The following is a 14,317-nucleotide window of genomic DNA, read 5'->3' as shown; positions in this document are numbered from 1 at the left end:
GGAGCAGAGTGTGTGTGTGTGTGTGTGTGTGTGTGTGTGTGTGTGTGTGTGTGTGTCTGTGTGTCTCTGTGTGTGTGTGTGTGTGTGGGTGTGTGTGTCTGTGTGTCTGTGTGGCGGGAGAGTGAAGCCTGTGTGCCTGGGGACCAGGAGGATAAGTGCTTCAAGGATGAGGTGGGCAAGATTCAAAAAGACTGGCACCGTGAGTGTCTAAAACTTTGCTACTCGAAGTGTGGTCCATGGCCCAGGAGGATCGGCATCCCCGGAGAGACTGTGGGAAATGCAGAAACTTGGGCTCATCCCAGACTGACTGCATCAGACTCTACATTTTAACAGGATCCTTGGTGCTTTGCGTGCACAATAAATATGTAATTATTAAAATAAAAGACAATAAAAATTTACCCTTTTACAACCTAAAATTACCTCACCCACCACCTAGCCTACAGAATAAATTCCCAAATCCTTAGCTTGGTGTTCAGTTCATAGTCACATTTCCCCCTAGGTATTTTCTGATTGGTCCTGTATTAATTTCTTCTTTGGTCAAAGCAGCCTACTCTTTATCTGTTGGTTATAAACCATAATAAGCATTCCCCCTTCTTCATCTTACACTATTTCTGCACTTTTGGGGGCATCTTTCCATCTTTATTCAGCGTATTGTTATATTTTCCTTTCTGTACACCACATCAGACTTTATTTGCATAATTACATCTTGTATTTTCTGCCTTCCAGTAACTAGACTGTGAGCTCCTTGAGGTCAGAGGCTGTCTTAGGTCTCTCTGGAGTCCCAGTAATTAGCATGGTGTGTTGCACAGAGCTGGGATTAGTAAACACTCATGGCCTAAGTCAGAGAAAGGACTTAGTGGCCACCTGTCATTTCCCTTGGGTCCAGGAGTGGAGCTGCACCTGAGGGACCATCAACACAGACTCCGGTTCCCCACGGGGGCATCTGTCTCCTACTGGTTAGGCTTCCTAGACAGGAGTGTGCAGCGCAGTGGCCCTGTACCATGAAGTTAAATATCATCAGTCTGGATACACTCTTGGGGGTGGGGGGCTGTTAACCACCAGTTGGTTTGCAACACCCACCTCAGCAATTCTGTTGTCAGTTTGCAATTGGTCCCCAGGAAAATTTGTCTGCCCAGGTGTCAGTGTGTGACTCAGTGAGTGAGCTGTGGGTGGGGTAATGAGAGCCCCGGTTACTATTGTTTGGGAGTCCACAGTGTGCGCCATAATTTCTATTTTTCATCACGTTTGTGCAACAGTGCCCTTAGCACCCACCCTGGTTAAGAATCTAGAAAACCATGCGAGTAACTTGGTGACACAAGTTACCTTCCTGTCTCAGGGCTCTGACATTTTGTCTAGGGCGACCTTGATTTCTCCAGCCCCATTTGTTACATGCTATGTACCTGTCACTCCGCCGTGCCATTTTAAGGAATTACAAATGATAATGTTTTTAAGCATACAGAGCTAAGCTAGGAATGCTGAACACTGTGTCGAAGATCCGCGGACAGGTGAAAACCACGGGGTACCCACAGACGGAAGGCTTGCTGGGCGACTGCATGCTGAAGTACGGGAAGGAGCTCGGGGAAGGCTCCGCTTTTGGTGAGTATTCCCACATCACCCGGGAGAGCTGAGAATGCATCCTTTGTCGATTTTAGGTTATGCACAAAACCTTCATCTTAACAACGCTTGTTATTTTTTTCATATTATCAAAGCAATACATGTTCGGGAATTCCCTGGCGGTCCAGTGGTTAAGACCCTGGTGCTTCCAATGCAGGGGGCGCGGGTTCGATCCCTGGTTGGGGAACTAAGATCCTGCATGCCGAGTGGCGCAGCCAAAATATAAATAAATAAATAAAAATTAAAAGAAAAGTAATACATGTTTATCGCAGGAAGTTTAGAAAACATAGGCAAGTAAAATAAAGGAAAATGCCAGCATCACCCATAGTTCCCTACCCAGTGATGGGCCCAATTACACACTTTGATGTATATCCTTTATACCTTTTGTTTATTCTCATATATATATTCACATACACCTTTAAAAAAATTAAAATGGGGTTATAGTATACATACCCTAATTCCCTTTTGTAATCTGCTTCTTCCCACTGGCTGTAGCATGGTCCATGTCATAAGACAGTCTTCTACCACATTGTTTTTAAAGGCTGCATAATAGTCCATGTATCCACCGTTTGTTCCATCAATCCCATTTACGATATTTAGATTTTTCTTCTTTATGTGAAAAAAAAATTACATAGCATTTACGACAGGCACTTTCATGGATAAAGCTTTGGGAATATCCAAGATTATGTTCTTAGATGAAATTCCTGGTAGTGAAGTTGCTGGGTAAAGAGTATGCCCGGCTGGGAGGCCCACGGGAGCGGCGGAGATTGTCAGTCCGGGAGGCGCCGGGAGGGCTTCCTCAGGGTTGTGGGCTAGGAAGGCCGTTGCGAGGTGCCTCCTCACATACCCCTCGCGGGCCCAGCAGGCCAACAGTGTGGGGCGGCGGCGACGTCGACGACCGGGGCTGGGAGCACTGGCGGCCAGGGTCGCAGCCATGGCCGAGTCTGTGGAGCGGCTGCAGCAGTGGGTCGAGGAGCCGGAGCGGGAACTGGCCCAGGAGAGAAGTCGCCGGGCCCTGGGGGGCGGCGATGGAGGTGGCAGTCGGGCCTGCGTCGAAAAGATGAGCCCCGAAGTGGTGGATTCCAACCCCTACAGCTGCCTGATGGCATTGAAACGAATGGGAATTGTTAAGTGACTATGAGAAAATCCGTACCTTTGCTGTAGCAATAGTAGGTGTTGGTGGAGTTGGCAGTGTGACTGCTGAAATGCTGACAAGATGTGGCATTGGTAAATTGCTACTCTTCGACTATGACAAGGTGGAACTGGCCAATATGAATAGACTTTTCTTCCAACCTCATCAAGCAGGATTAAGTAAAGTTCAAGCAGCAGAACATACTTTGAGGAACATTAATCCTGGTGTTCTTTTTGAAGTACACAACTACAATGTAACCACAGTAGAAAACTTTGAACGTTTCATGAATAGAATAAGTAATGGTGGATTAGAAGAAGGAAAACCTGTTGACCTAGTTCTTAGCTGTGTGGACAGTTTTGAAGCTCGAATGACAATAAATACAGCTTGTAATGAGCTTGGACAAACATGGATGGAGTCTGGGGTCAGTGAAAATGCAGTTTCAGGGCATATACAGCTCATAATTCCTGGAGAATCTGCTTGTTTTGTGTGTACTCCACCACTTGTAGTTGCTGCAAATATTGATGAGAAGACTGAAACGAGAAGGTGTTTGTGCAGCCAGTCTTCCTACCACTATGGGAGTGGTTGCTGGGATCTTGGTACAAAATGTGTTAAAGTTTCTGTTAAATTTTGGTACGGTTAGTTTTTACCTTGGATACAATGCAATGCAGGATTTTTTCCCTACTATGTCCATGAAGCCAAATCCTCAGTGTGATGACAGAAATTGTAGGAAGCAACAGGAAGAATATAAGAAAAAGGTAACAGCACTGCCCACACAGGAGGTTGTTCAAGAAGAGGAAGAGATAATACATGACGACAATGAGTGTGGTATTCAGTTGGTACCTGAGGTTTCAGAAGAGGAACTGAGAAATTCTTCAGGTCCAATTCCTGACTTACCTGAAGGAATTACAGTGGCATATACAGTTCCCCCAAAGCAAGAAGATTCTGTACCTGAAGTAACAGTGGAAGATTCTGGTGAAAGCTTGGAAGACCTCATGGCCAAGATGAAGAGCATGTAAATAATGGACTGGCCTGTATTTTATTTCCTGTGTCTAAACCTGTTCCCTAGCAATTAAAAAAAAATCATTTAAAACTGAGAAAACTTAGGGCAACATCAGTTGATGTATAATCTTCACTGAATTGTTATACTGTTTTTTTTGTTTTGTTTTTTGTTTTGTTTTTTTGCTGTATGCGGGCCTCTCACTGTTGTGGCCTCTCCCGTTGCGGAGCACAGGCTCCGGATGCGCAGGCTCAGCGGCCGTGGCTCACGGGCCCAGCCGCTCTGCTGCATGTGGGATCTTCCCGGACCGGGGCACGAACCGGAGTCCCCTGCATCGGCAGGCGGACTCCCAACCACTGCGCCACCAGGGAAGCCCTGTTATACTGTTTAAAAATACTGTGACTATTGCTTGTTACTACCCCCCCCCGCCCCGCCCCCAGCTTCAACTAAATCAGAAACTCTCCTAAAACTCATGTTTCATTCTAGTAAGAAAACTTCAAAGGATTATTGCAGGCAGTTATAAATCTTATTTAAAACGTAGCCATTGAACTGTTTTGGCCTTTTGGGAGGGGTGGGAAGAAAGGACCAATTTGATTTGCCTGAGGCCATGGACAACAGAATAGTGTGTGGTCAAATATAGGGAAAGGACAAGAGGTACAACCTATTGATTCGAGCCAGCAGGCATCTACTCATTGTGTTTGGAATTGCTCTCTACAGGAAAACTGCCCATGACTACTAACTTGAGCAATAATGAATTTCAAATAGTAAACCTGTAAAATAAAAACATCCTTTCAAATGTTTCCTGATGAAACACAAGCTGAAATACAGTCATTGGAAAAGTTTGTAAACCTCTGAATTATATATTCAAAGCAAGACAGAGGCAAATAAGAGGAAGCTTTCTTCATGGATAGACAGATAAACATATTTTCAGGATGTACAAATTCTATTTCTGCACTGATTAAGAAAAAGCATATCATCTGTGGAACGTATATCTGAGTCAGTGTGCTTTATTGAGGAGCAAAAGATAAATTTAGGCTAAGATCATCTAAATTATACCCATCATATGGGCTACCTTCTAATACTTTATTTTATTTAAATTTGATTCCGTGGGTAATTAGATATTGGCAAAGGTTTGTCCTGGGTAAGAGACAATAAAAGAGGTCTAAATTGCCTCTGCAATGACTGACATGTATTTCTTCACAGGGAAGAGTAACATTTTCCCTGATTGTGACCACGAAGTCGTAATTTGATAAACTGGTTTTCTCTGGATTTTGCATACCAATAATGAAGGCTTAGAGAACCTTGTTTGAAATAAATTCCTAATGGTTTGGAGACTAATAAAGACACATGCATGTGTAACCATTATCTGTAGGCTGGTACTATGCTAGTCTCCTATTTTGATGACTGTTTTGCTCTGAAAAGATATAAATGTCTAAATTCTATCTCTAGGAGGAAAATGTCATTAAAAAATTAAAAGTGCATTTCCCACTTGTAAAGTAAAATTCTAAAAATAATTTCAGAAAGCCCCAAATATCAAATATGTTTAATATATTAGCTTTGAGATTTTAGCATACTGTGATTCTTATGTTTAGAGTGATGTCAGGAAAGTATGGGGATAGTTTTTCTAGTCTTGAAACATATTTACGTTGCCTTAGTAGATCATTTGTTGTTTCAAATTTTAGTGTAGTCATCTGTAAAATAACTTTTCTAGTTCCTAGAGATGCTTTGAATTTCAAAAAAGAAATGCAATCTTTCTAAGTCCCACTCCTTTGGTATACAAATTTGGTACCTCTGGTACACTAATTTGGTAGGGCTTTACTTATAGGTTTATATAGTTTGATAAATAGCTAGAACCTACTATCCTTTTTTTAAACAATTTTTATTGGAGTATGGTTGATTTACAATATGTGTTAGTTTCAGTACACAAATTGAAACAGTTATACATATTAGAACCTGCTATCTTCTAAAGACCTTTTTTCTGTTCTTAATTTGGCACTGTACCCTGCTGGTGTCTTATACTGTACCAAATCTTATCTAATTTTTTTGTCATATCTTCCATTAAAGTTATTATTTTAGCAGAAAAAATCTGGTGACAAGTATCTTTTGTAACCTGGAGAGCTCTCTTGACAATCTGTATGCCATGAAAACCTGTATATGTAGGCAGCTATGAAAAATTAATCATCACTGGATTTTACATTACTAAATAAACTCATTAGTGCTTGACCAGAAAAAAAAAAAAAAAAAAAGAGTATGCCCGATTTTTCAGGTGTTTGAAGCATAGTCCCAAATGACCCTCCAGAAAGGTTATACCATTTTGACACTCCTGCCAGGAAGGTATGAGAGTGTGTTTCTCAGCACAGGTACTAACTCTGGGAATTGTCTTTTTAGTTTCCTTTTAAATAACTGATAATTTGATTTATAGCAAATAAAACTGATATCTGGGCGCTGTTTTAACTTTATTTTTTGGATTATGTGTGAGGTAGATTTTTTTTTTTCACGTTTGTCATCATCTTTGTGAATTGTATATCTGTGTCCTTTGCCTATTTTTCTATTAAGGTGTTCATTTTTTTTTTTTTCTTACTGGTTTATGAGCTTTTTCAGTGGTCAGGATACTTGCTTTTTGTCTGTCTCATACGTTGATGAAGTTTTGCCCCAGGTAGGCATGTACCTTCTGATGTTGTAGGTGGAGGTCATTTTAATGGAAGAAGATATTTGCTTTTTATTTAGTGGTGCTCATTGGTCTTCTTTTATGGTTTATAGCTTTGGTATCATGTTTAGAAAAACTTTTCCGCTCCTCCCCGCTTCACTAATAAGCTGTGTAAATGTTTATTTATACTTTTATTTTCATACATATGTTTTCTTTTCTTACCTTTAAATTCCCAAGCTCCTGAATTTAATGGATGAGTACTGTGCAATAGGGTTTTCATTTTGTGTTCTTACAAATACATAGCCAGTTGCCCTAACATTTTATTGAAAAGTTCAACCTTTTTCTGCTGATTTTCTATAACTTTTTTGTTATAAAATTTTATATATTTTAAGTTTGTTTCTGGTCTTTCTCTTCTGTTTTCTTGGTCTGTACCCTGTTTTGATCAAGTGTCATGTTGTTTTAAATATTGTCATTTTAAAATATATTTTAATATATTTAACTAAAATTTCCCCTAGATGTTATAAAAATTTCATGGACATACTCATCTGTTTTATTTTTCCAGATGAAACTTAGAGTCATTTTAAGTCCCCTCTACTAAAAAACAAGAAACTTTTTAAATTTTTTTTTTTGCTTGTAGGATCTTAGTTCCCCGACCAGGGATTGAACCCAGGCCCTTAGTAGTGAAAGCGCTGAGTCCTAACTACTGGACCCTCAGGGAATCCCCAAAAACCTTATTAAATTTTGATTGAGATTACTTTAAATTGATAAATTATATTGGGTGTGAGTCGAATTTGATATGTTAAATCTTCCGGGAGAATTTGTCACGTTTGCTACTCATGTAGTGGTAGCAAAGCAAGATATGGAAATTGACGATTCCGGTATTAGGCCATAGTCATTCATCTAGGAAAATGGGGGGAAAGTCTTTTGAAAACTTAAAAAAAAAATCCCATATGTTAAAACACTAGTTAGTCACAGAGGGTAACAGTATCCTTCAGAGCAGTATAATGTGAATTTTATTTTATTTCCTGGGTGAATGGGGCCAAGATGGCCTATTCCTTGTCCTGAAGGCTGACCAGTGGAGGGAACAGGAGAGACCGCCAGGCAGGCCCTGACATCCATGGACAGTCCTGCAGTGCGTCTGGGCAGGTGACAGGGCAGGGGATTTGAAGGGCAGACAATTTGGTAGCTTCCTAGGTACCCAGCGAGAGAGAGCTGACATCAGGAGGGCATTAGGAGCAGAGGGGTTGCTTGCTGTTCTGAGGAAAAGACTGTGCTGTCGGATGCTTTCTTCTTGGGGCCACACAGAAATTTCCTCAAGGGCAGAGACCTCCACTGGTGGAGGCTGAGTCCCACGTCCTCGTGGAATTGGAATCTTGAGCAAGGAGAGGGGGTATCAAACCCATGGAGGTGACAGCTAATATTCAGAATGTCACCTTTGGCGCCTTGTAAGAAACATATTTAGAAATGTTTTCGTCAAAGCTAAATTAACTGACATTCTGGGGTGTGGGCACTGGTGGCAGAGTGAGCAGTGGGGTCAGAAGCCATATCCTCCATTTCTGACCAGCTGGGCAGGAAAGAGTCCTCAGGCCAGGAAAGGACGTTCTCATTTCCATCTCAGAATGAGTTAGAACCAGACTCTGGGGAGTTAGTTAAGGAGACATAGCCTCCCAGGAGGAACAAAGCTACCCACGCGCCAAAACAGAGTCTCGGTCAGCTGTGGTTTGGAGTAATGGTTTCCACTTACATTTTGCAAGGTCCTGTGACATACACTGTCTATGCTATTCCTTAAAAAAAATAAAAAGTGTGGGGAGGTGATATTGCTATCCCTGTTTTACAGATGAATAAACTGTACGTGCCTATGACTTATAGGTGAAACAACTTGAAGGTCAGAATTAGCTAGAAATGCAAATTCTTGGGCTGGGATTTCAGGTCTTCTTCAAGCCTGGGAGTTGAGAGACCCCAAGCTCTAACTTTTTATGAGATTGATTTGGAAGACCCCAACTACAGGAAAAAGCGTTCAGTTTAGTGCAGCATTTCCCAGAGATGTCTTCTAGAAAACCTGCAACCCTCATAGTGCTCAGCTACCAGAATGCCTGCTTTCAAATTACCGCAGGTTAGCGGGTGCCGAACACCAGGACTGAATCCAGCTAAAGCTGCCCATCGCTGCCCAAGTCTGGCATGGCTGGCCTGGACCTCACTGCAAGAGCAGACCCTTCCCACCCTGCTGAAAGGCTGTCCTGTGTGACACTGCCAGACTTTCTTTGACATCAGAAGGGGTAGGGAAACTTAGAACCATCTCAAGAATACAAGGAGTGGCCTCAAGAAGACCTAGCAGCTAGAAGCTGAGATGAGGTTTTGTTCATTTATTTCTGTTGTAATCTTTACTGGTTAATACTTAACCCCTGATGAATGAATCCTTTGATTGTTTACAAAGACGGATTTTGTTCTTGCGCCTCTAAGGAACCCTTGGTGCCAGTTCACAAAACTACCAGTTTAAAAAAAGAAGCTTTAACCCCATCTAGTGGCTGATACGGTAAGTGCCTCAGTCTGTCTGAGCCTCAAGAGTTTTATTCTATGCGGTGGAGAAAGTGCAGAAGTAGTAAGGAAAATGTGGAAAATATTTAGAAAGACTTTCTCGTTTTTACATTTTCTTTTCTCTGGGTCAAGATTCAAAGGTCCCAGAGTTGAGGACCTTGTTACACACCATTGATCATCACAAACTTTTGGGAAAAAATTACATAAATATCACTGTTAACTTAGAGTTAGGTCTGCTAAAGAACCTTTTTTATTTGTATTTTCTATTGAAGGCAATGCGTTGATAGAAGTTGGCGAATCCATGAAGCTAATGGCTGAGGTGAAAGACTCCCTTGATATTAATGTAAAGCAAACTTTTATTGATCCACTTCAGTTACTACAAGACAAAGATTTAAAAGAGATTGGGGTAAGTTTTCTAGGCTATAAATCTGCCTGTTGCTATTTAGTATGATGTTTATACTATTTAAAATCATTAGAACATTTCTATAGCAACTCAGTGAAAGCATCATCTTATTGTGGGTGGTAAAAAAATAACTCAGTTATGTTTACTTGGCTCATTGGGAAAGAGTCCCAGGATCAATTAGCCCTTGATTTTGTACCTTATTGAAGTCAGCTAGAAGCCAAGTTCAAGATACATATTTCTACAGTCATTTCTCACATAACAAAATGACTGCATAACTTTGTACTGGATTTTTTTAAAAGCAATCTTTATTTTTTAATACCTTTTTTTTTTTGCCACACCCCACGGCTTGTGGGATCTTAATTCCCCGACCAGGGATCGAACCCGGACCATCAGCAGTGAAAGCACAGAGTCCTAACCACTGGACTGCCACTGAATTCCGTGTATTGGATTTTTGATTATCAAAATCATACCATACTAGCTGCATCTTCTTTTTAGCATCTTTATTGGAGTATAATTGCTTTACAATGATGTGTTAGTTTCTGCTGTATAACAAAGTGAATCAGCTATACATATACATATATCCCCATATCCCTTCCCTCGTGCATATGCCTCCCACCCTCCCTATCACACCCCTCTAGGTGGTCACAAAGCACCAAGCTGATCTCCCTGTGCTATGTGGCTGCTTCCCACTAGCTATCTATTTTACATTTGGTAGTATTTATAAGTCCATGCCACTCTTTCACTTCATCCCAGCTTACCTTTCCCCCTCCCTGTGTCCTCGAGTCCATTCTCTATGTCTACGTCTTTATTCCTGTCCTGCCCCCTAGGTTCTTCAGAACTTGTTTTTTTAGATTCCATATATATGTGTTAGCATATGGTATTTGTTTTTCTCTTTCTGACTTACTTCACTCTGTTTGACAGACTCTGGGTCCATCCATCTCACTACAAATAACTCAATTTCGTTTCTTTTTATGGCTGAGTAATATTCCATTGTATATATGTGCCACATCTTCTTTATCCATTCATCTGTCAATGGACACTTCGGTTGCTTCCATGTCCTGGGTATTACTGGACAGCTACATGGAATTAGAACACTCCCTAGCTGCGTCTTTTGATACGTCGCACTAGTGATCGTTATTTTCCATTACTTCTTAAGGAGATCAGTACCTAGGAATCAACATTTTGTATCAGGAAAATGTTAAAATGGCCCTCCAGAGCATACATGGGAGCTTTCAGGGACCTGTAGGTAATCACATGCCACTTGCTTGCTGGTGCTTTTGCAGATATGCAGAAACAGTCTTGAGACTTCTACCCTGCCAGGGACTTCTACTCTGGAGGGACAGGCTGCATCGGGACCTTCTTTGGGCACCCCCTGGAGAAGCTGCCCAGAAGACTTTCCTGGTGGTGCCTTGAGGAATGATCTGAATGCAGCCTGGACCAGCTTGGAAGTCATCCAAGCCTTGGGGATGTCCCCTTTTCCTTTCTTCAGGCCCAGATTCTCATGGTGTGGTCCCTAAGCAGCATCAGCATCACATGTTAGAAATGCAAATACTTGGGCCCTATTCCAGAGCTTCCTAATGGAAAGTCCTGGATGCCCGTATAGGCATTTAGAATTTACACCAAAACCAAAGGCTATGGAGGGGAATTCAGGAAGGTTGAAAGAAAAATGAAAGCAACTATTCAGGAACTCCCAGGATATTCTGCTACCCGACCCCCCCCCCCAGCCTCCCCCCCCCCCCCCAGCACCCTCCTCAACTCCTTACTCCCATTACCCTCTTCCCCTCAGGCCAGTCCTCCACTGGGCCCCAGAGTCCATTATCCTCATCTCCTCAGGGCCTTTGCCACATCCGGCATCCTCTCTCCGGAATCTCCCTTCTTCCCCTTTCTCTCTATAGACTTCTTCGGGTTAACGTTTAAACCCATCAGCACAGCAGCCCTTGACTCCCGGCTTCACATCTCGGCCCCTCCAGTCCACTCTCCACACCACAGCCAGAGTCTTCCTAAGGTACAAGCCCCCAGTAGCTGCCCACTGACTTTGGGGGTAAAGATCCAGCACCGTAGTCCCTAATTCCTGGCCCCTCCTTCTCTCTATGGGTTGATCGCTCACCCCTTCCCACTTGAACTCTCTGCCAGGCCTCAATGAATTACTTACAGTCCCCAGGGGGTGTTTTGCTTTGTGCTCTCTTTTTATTCTTTGTCTTTCTCCTTTTCCACCTTCTCCTGGCTAAGTCATCTCACGTTGCAGATCTCAGCTCAGATGTTCGGTCCTTGGGGAAGCTCTTGTTCTCTCCCCGGCTTAGTCAGGTGCTCCTTCTGTGCCTCCTGTGCTGTGAGCATCACTGCTTCTCTTTTTCTATTGTTTAGCAGCAAGTGCTTTGGCGTAAGGAGGCATGTTTTGTTCACTTTTGCATGACTAGCGCAGCCTTTGTGCTCACAGATTATTATTGAACAGAAGATTCTAGAGAAGAGACATTCTGTGTTGCGGGGATGCCAAAACATCTTTCCCAAATGCAGAACCTTAGAACCAAATACCTCCTTTGCTGAAATACATCATATGCCATTTCTTCTTGTGCTGCTGACCTTGAAGAAAGCTGTACAGAAAGTCCACTGGACGACATTGCTCTTCCACTTGACCTGGTTCAGTAGGGTAGCTAGTCATGGACACCAATGTGGATCCTGAGCAGTGAGTGGGAGAAATGTACAAAATACACATATCCTTAAATGTTTCTCCCTATGCAAAAAAATAATTTTCTAAATGGTGTCTCTTGTTCTTCAACTCTGGTTTGATAGAGAAACTGTATAAATTTAAACTTAAATCCTATAGATGATCAAGAATTAAAGAGTCTAATATTCAGAAGGCTTTTCATAGTCTCAACTGTGCTCTATATATCTTGGACATCTGGAGTGGAGAGCCTATTCATTTAACACATGACTGACATATCTGTACAAGGTCTTGTGGACTCAAAGGTTCTATAAATGTTTTGTCACCCATATGTAGCCAGACTAAGCCTGGTTGTGCCCGTTCACAGCCACATATGTGGAGGCACAGAGGGATTCAGAGACTTGCCCAGAGTCAGAAGAACGTGTCAGAAGAGAGATGATTCTGACTTTTTGTCCTATATACTCTTCACCCAATCATTGTGGAGGTTAGAACCAGTGCTTCCCACTAAAAAGAATAGTCAAGTTACCCACGTGCTTCAGTGGGACAATCTGTTTTCACATACACTTTCAATATCAAATATCTGTTTTCCAGGGGTTATGGTCATAAACTCCCTTGCCCTGTGCGGTTATCCCTTCTATAGTATTTCTGACATGGGATCCCTCTACTTGAACACAAACTGTGATGGGAAACTTACTACCACACAAGGCACTGCATTCCACGAATGGACACCTCTAATATTTATACTTGTTTTACTTTGTTAAAGAGATCATATTTTTCAAAAGAAATTCCATCATTTCAGAGGTTGCCTGTGAGCATCTGTCCTCTGTATCACATTCATCGAGGGCATTTATTCAACTTGTTCTGTAATTGTTTGGGAACTTTATGGAAGATGCATAAGTATTCTAGAGGATACTAGAAATTTGTGTTTTTATAATCTACTTCTTAGTGAGGAGTTGACAGTAGTACCAAAAGAAACATACTTTTTTTGGATATAGTTAATTTGGTTGGAAATTATCTGGACATTAATGGAGCCTAAGTGAGGGGTCCTATAGAGAACCTTGGAAAATTAATCTGCATACTGATACTGCATCCTTATGTTCCATATAGACACTCATTCATTGTCTTCCATCCATCCATCCATCCATCCGTCTACCCATTCATTCATTCCACAAATATCCCTTGTAGACCGGCAGTGAAGGGAGCCTCTAATAGATGATGAGTGCATGCAAAAGAAGTGTAAGATGGGATCCTGCCCCCTAGAATTTATGCCAAGAAAAAGCAATGACTATTTTCACAGAAATGCTGAATATTTCTTTGTGCTGTGTTTGAGCATCACAGTTCTCTGAAGGACCCCTTTGTCTCTTAGCACCACCTGAAAAAGCTGGAAGGCCGCCGCCTGGATTACGATTATAAAAAGAAGCGAGTAGGTAAGATACCAGATGAAGAAGTCAGACAAGCAGTAGAAAAATTTGAAGAGTCAAAGGAGTTGGCTGAAAGAAGCATGTTTAATTTTTTAGAAAATGATGTAAGTATTTAAACCAAACAGGAGACTTTAATATGAATGAAAACATTGACTGTATGACGAGGGTCAGCATGTTGAGAAGCTCTGGAGCCTTAGTTGTTACACAGTTTCCAGAATTTTCCATAACCATTATCTCCTGCCTAAGAAATAGCTTCAGATACCCAGCAAGTCCTGGCTCAAATCTCAGATCTGGAGAAGTCCTGTTGATCCTGGAATTGCTTCAGAGATGTGCTCGGGTTGGCCCTGGGGAGGTGGGGTTGTCTTAGAAGTGCATCGTAGACCAGCCTTTGTATTTGAGGCCCTAGCATTGGTGGTTTTGCAGGAGAATAGAAAGCCCAAGTCACGTGGTAATGTGCAGTTTTGCTAAGACTGTGAAGAGCGCTCAGTGAGGCAGATGTTTGAGGAGGAGCAGCTCTCTTGGCTAGTGGGAGAGCCTCACTCATCACCCAGCTCTCTGATGCCTTTACTTGTCATAGTGAACCTTTGGGATATAAAAGCATGACCTAAGTTTTTCAGCTGTACCATAGTGGTGCTTGTGAACTTGGGGATTGTGAAGGTCTTGACACATACCCCTCAGAAATGCTAACATCCTATCGTACCGTGACTCCTGCCACCAGCTCTTATTTTATTTGTCCAAGTAAAGTTAGCTTAAATGTAACTAAAGAGGATGGTAACCCCCAAGTGGGCACCGTGAGGGCTGAAGGCCACCCTTCTTTGCCTTGGCAATGAGAAGTCACTTGGCATTTTTTACTGCCTGATGGGAAGAGCCCTTGGCCACCTGCCCCGTTTGGAGTTCCCACCCTAA

The 14,317-nt window shown here is 42.2% G+C and overlaps 2 protein-coding genes across 15 annotated transcripts in view; both read left to right on the top strand.

Moving 5' to 3' along the window:
- The window catches only part of SH3GL3 (SH3 domain containing GRB2 like 3, endophilin A3), a 288,846-nt gene that overhangs the window by 234,983 nt on the left and 39,546 nt on the right, over window positions 1-14,317 (top strand). For 13 of the 14 annotated variants that reach the window (XM_049706874.1, XM_033402955.2, XM_033402954.2 and 10 more), the window contains 3 exons: window positions 1,453-1,596; window positions 9,198-9,331; window positions 13,357-13,515. In XM_049706874.1, the coding sequence (XP_049562831.1) occupies window positions 1,453-1,596; window positions 9,198-9,331; window positions 13,357-13,515 (437 nt within the window). The remainder of the gene's footprint in view (window positions 1-1,452; window positions 1,597-9,197; window positions 9,332-13,356; window positions 13,516-14,317) is intronic. The other variant, XM_033402961.2, reaches the window with a different exon arrangement.
- LOC101280334 (ubiquitin-like modifier-activating enzyme 5) lies at window positions 2,264-3,845 on the top strand. Its single transcript, XM_012536181.3, is given in 3 exon segments — window positions 2,264-2,743; window positions 2,745-3,277; window positions 3,279-3,845. Coding segments are annotated over 3 exon segments (1,212 nt in total). The 5' UTR covers window positions 2,264-2,548; the 3' UTR covers window positions 3,763-3,845.

The sequence above is a fragment of the Orcinus orca genome, chromosome 2 (genome assembly GCF_937001465.1).
Source record: "Orcinus orca chromosome 2, mOrcOrc1.1, whole genome shotgun sequence".
Lineage (NCBI taxonomy): Eukaryota > Metazoa > Chordata > Mammalia > Artiodactyla > Delphinidae > Orcinus > Orcinus orca.
Note: the sequence above shows the minus strand (reverse complement) of the source record. Positions and strands in the feature narration are given on the sequence as shown.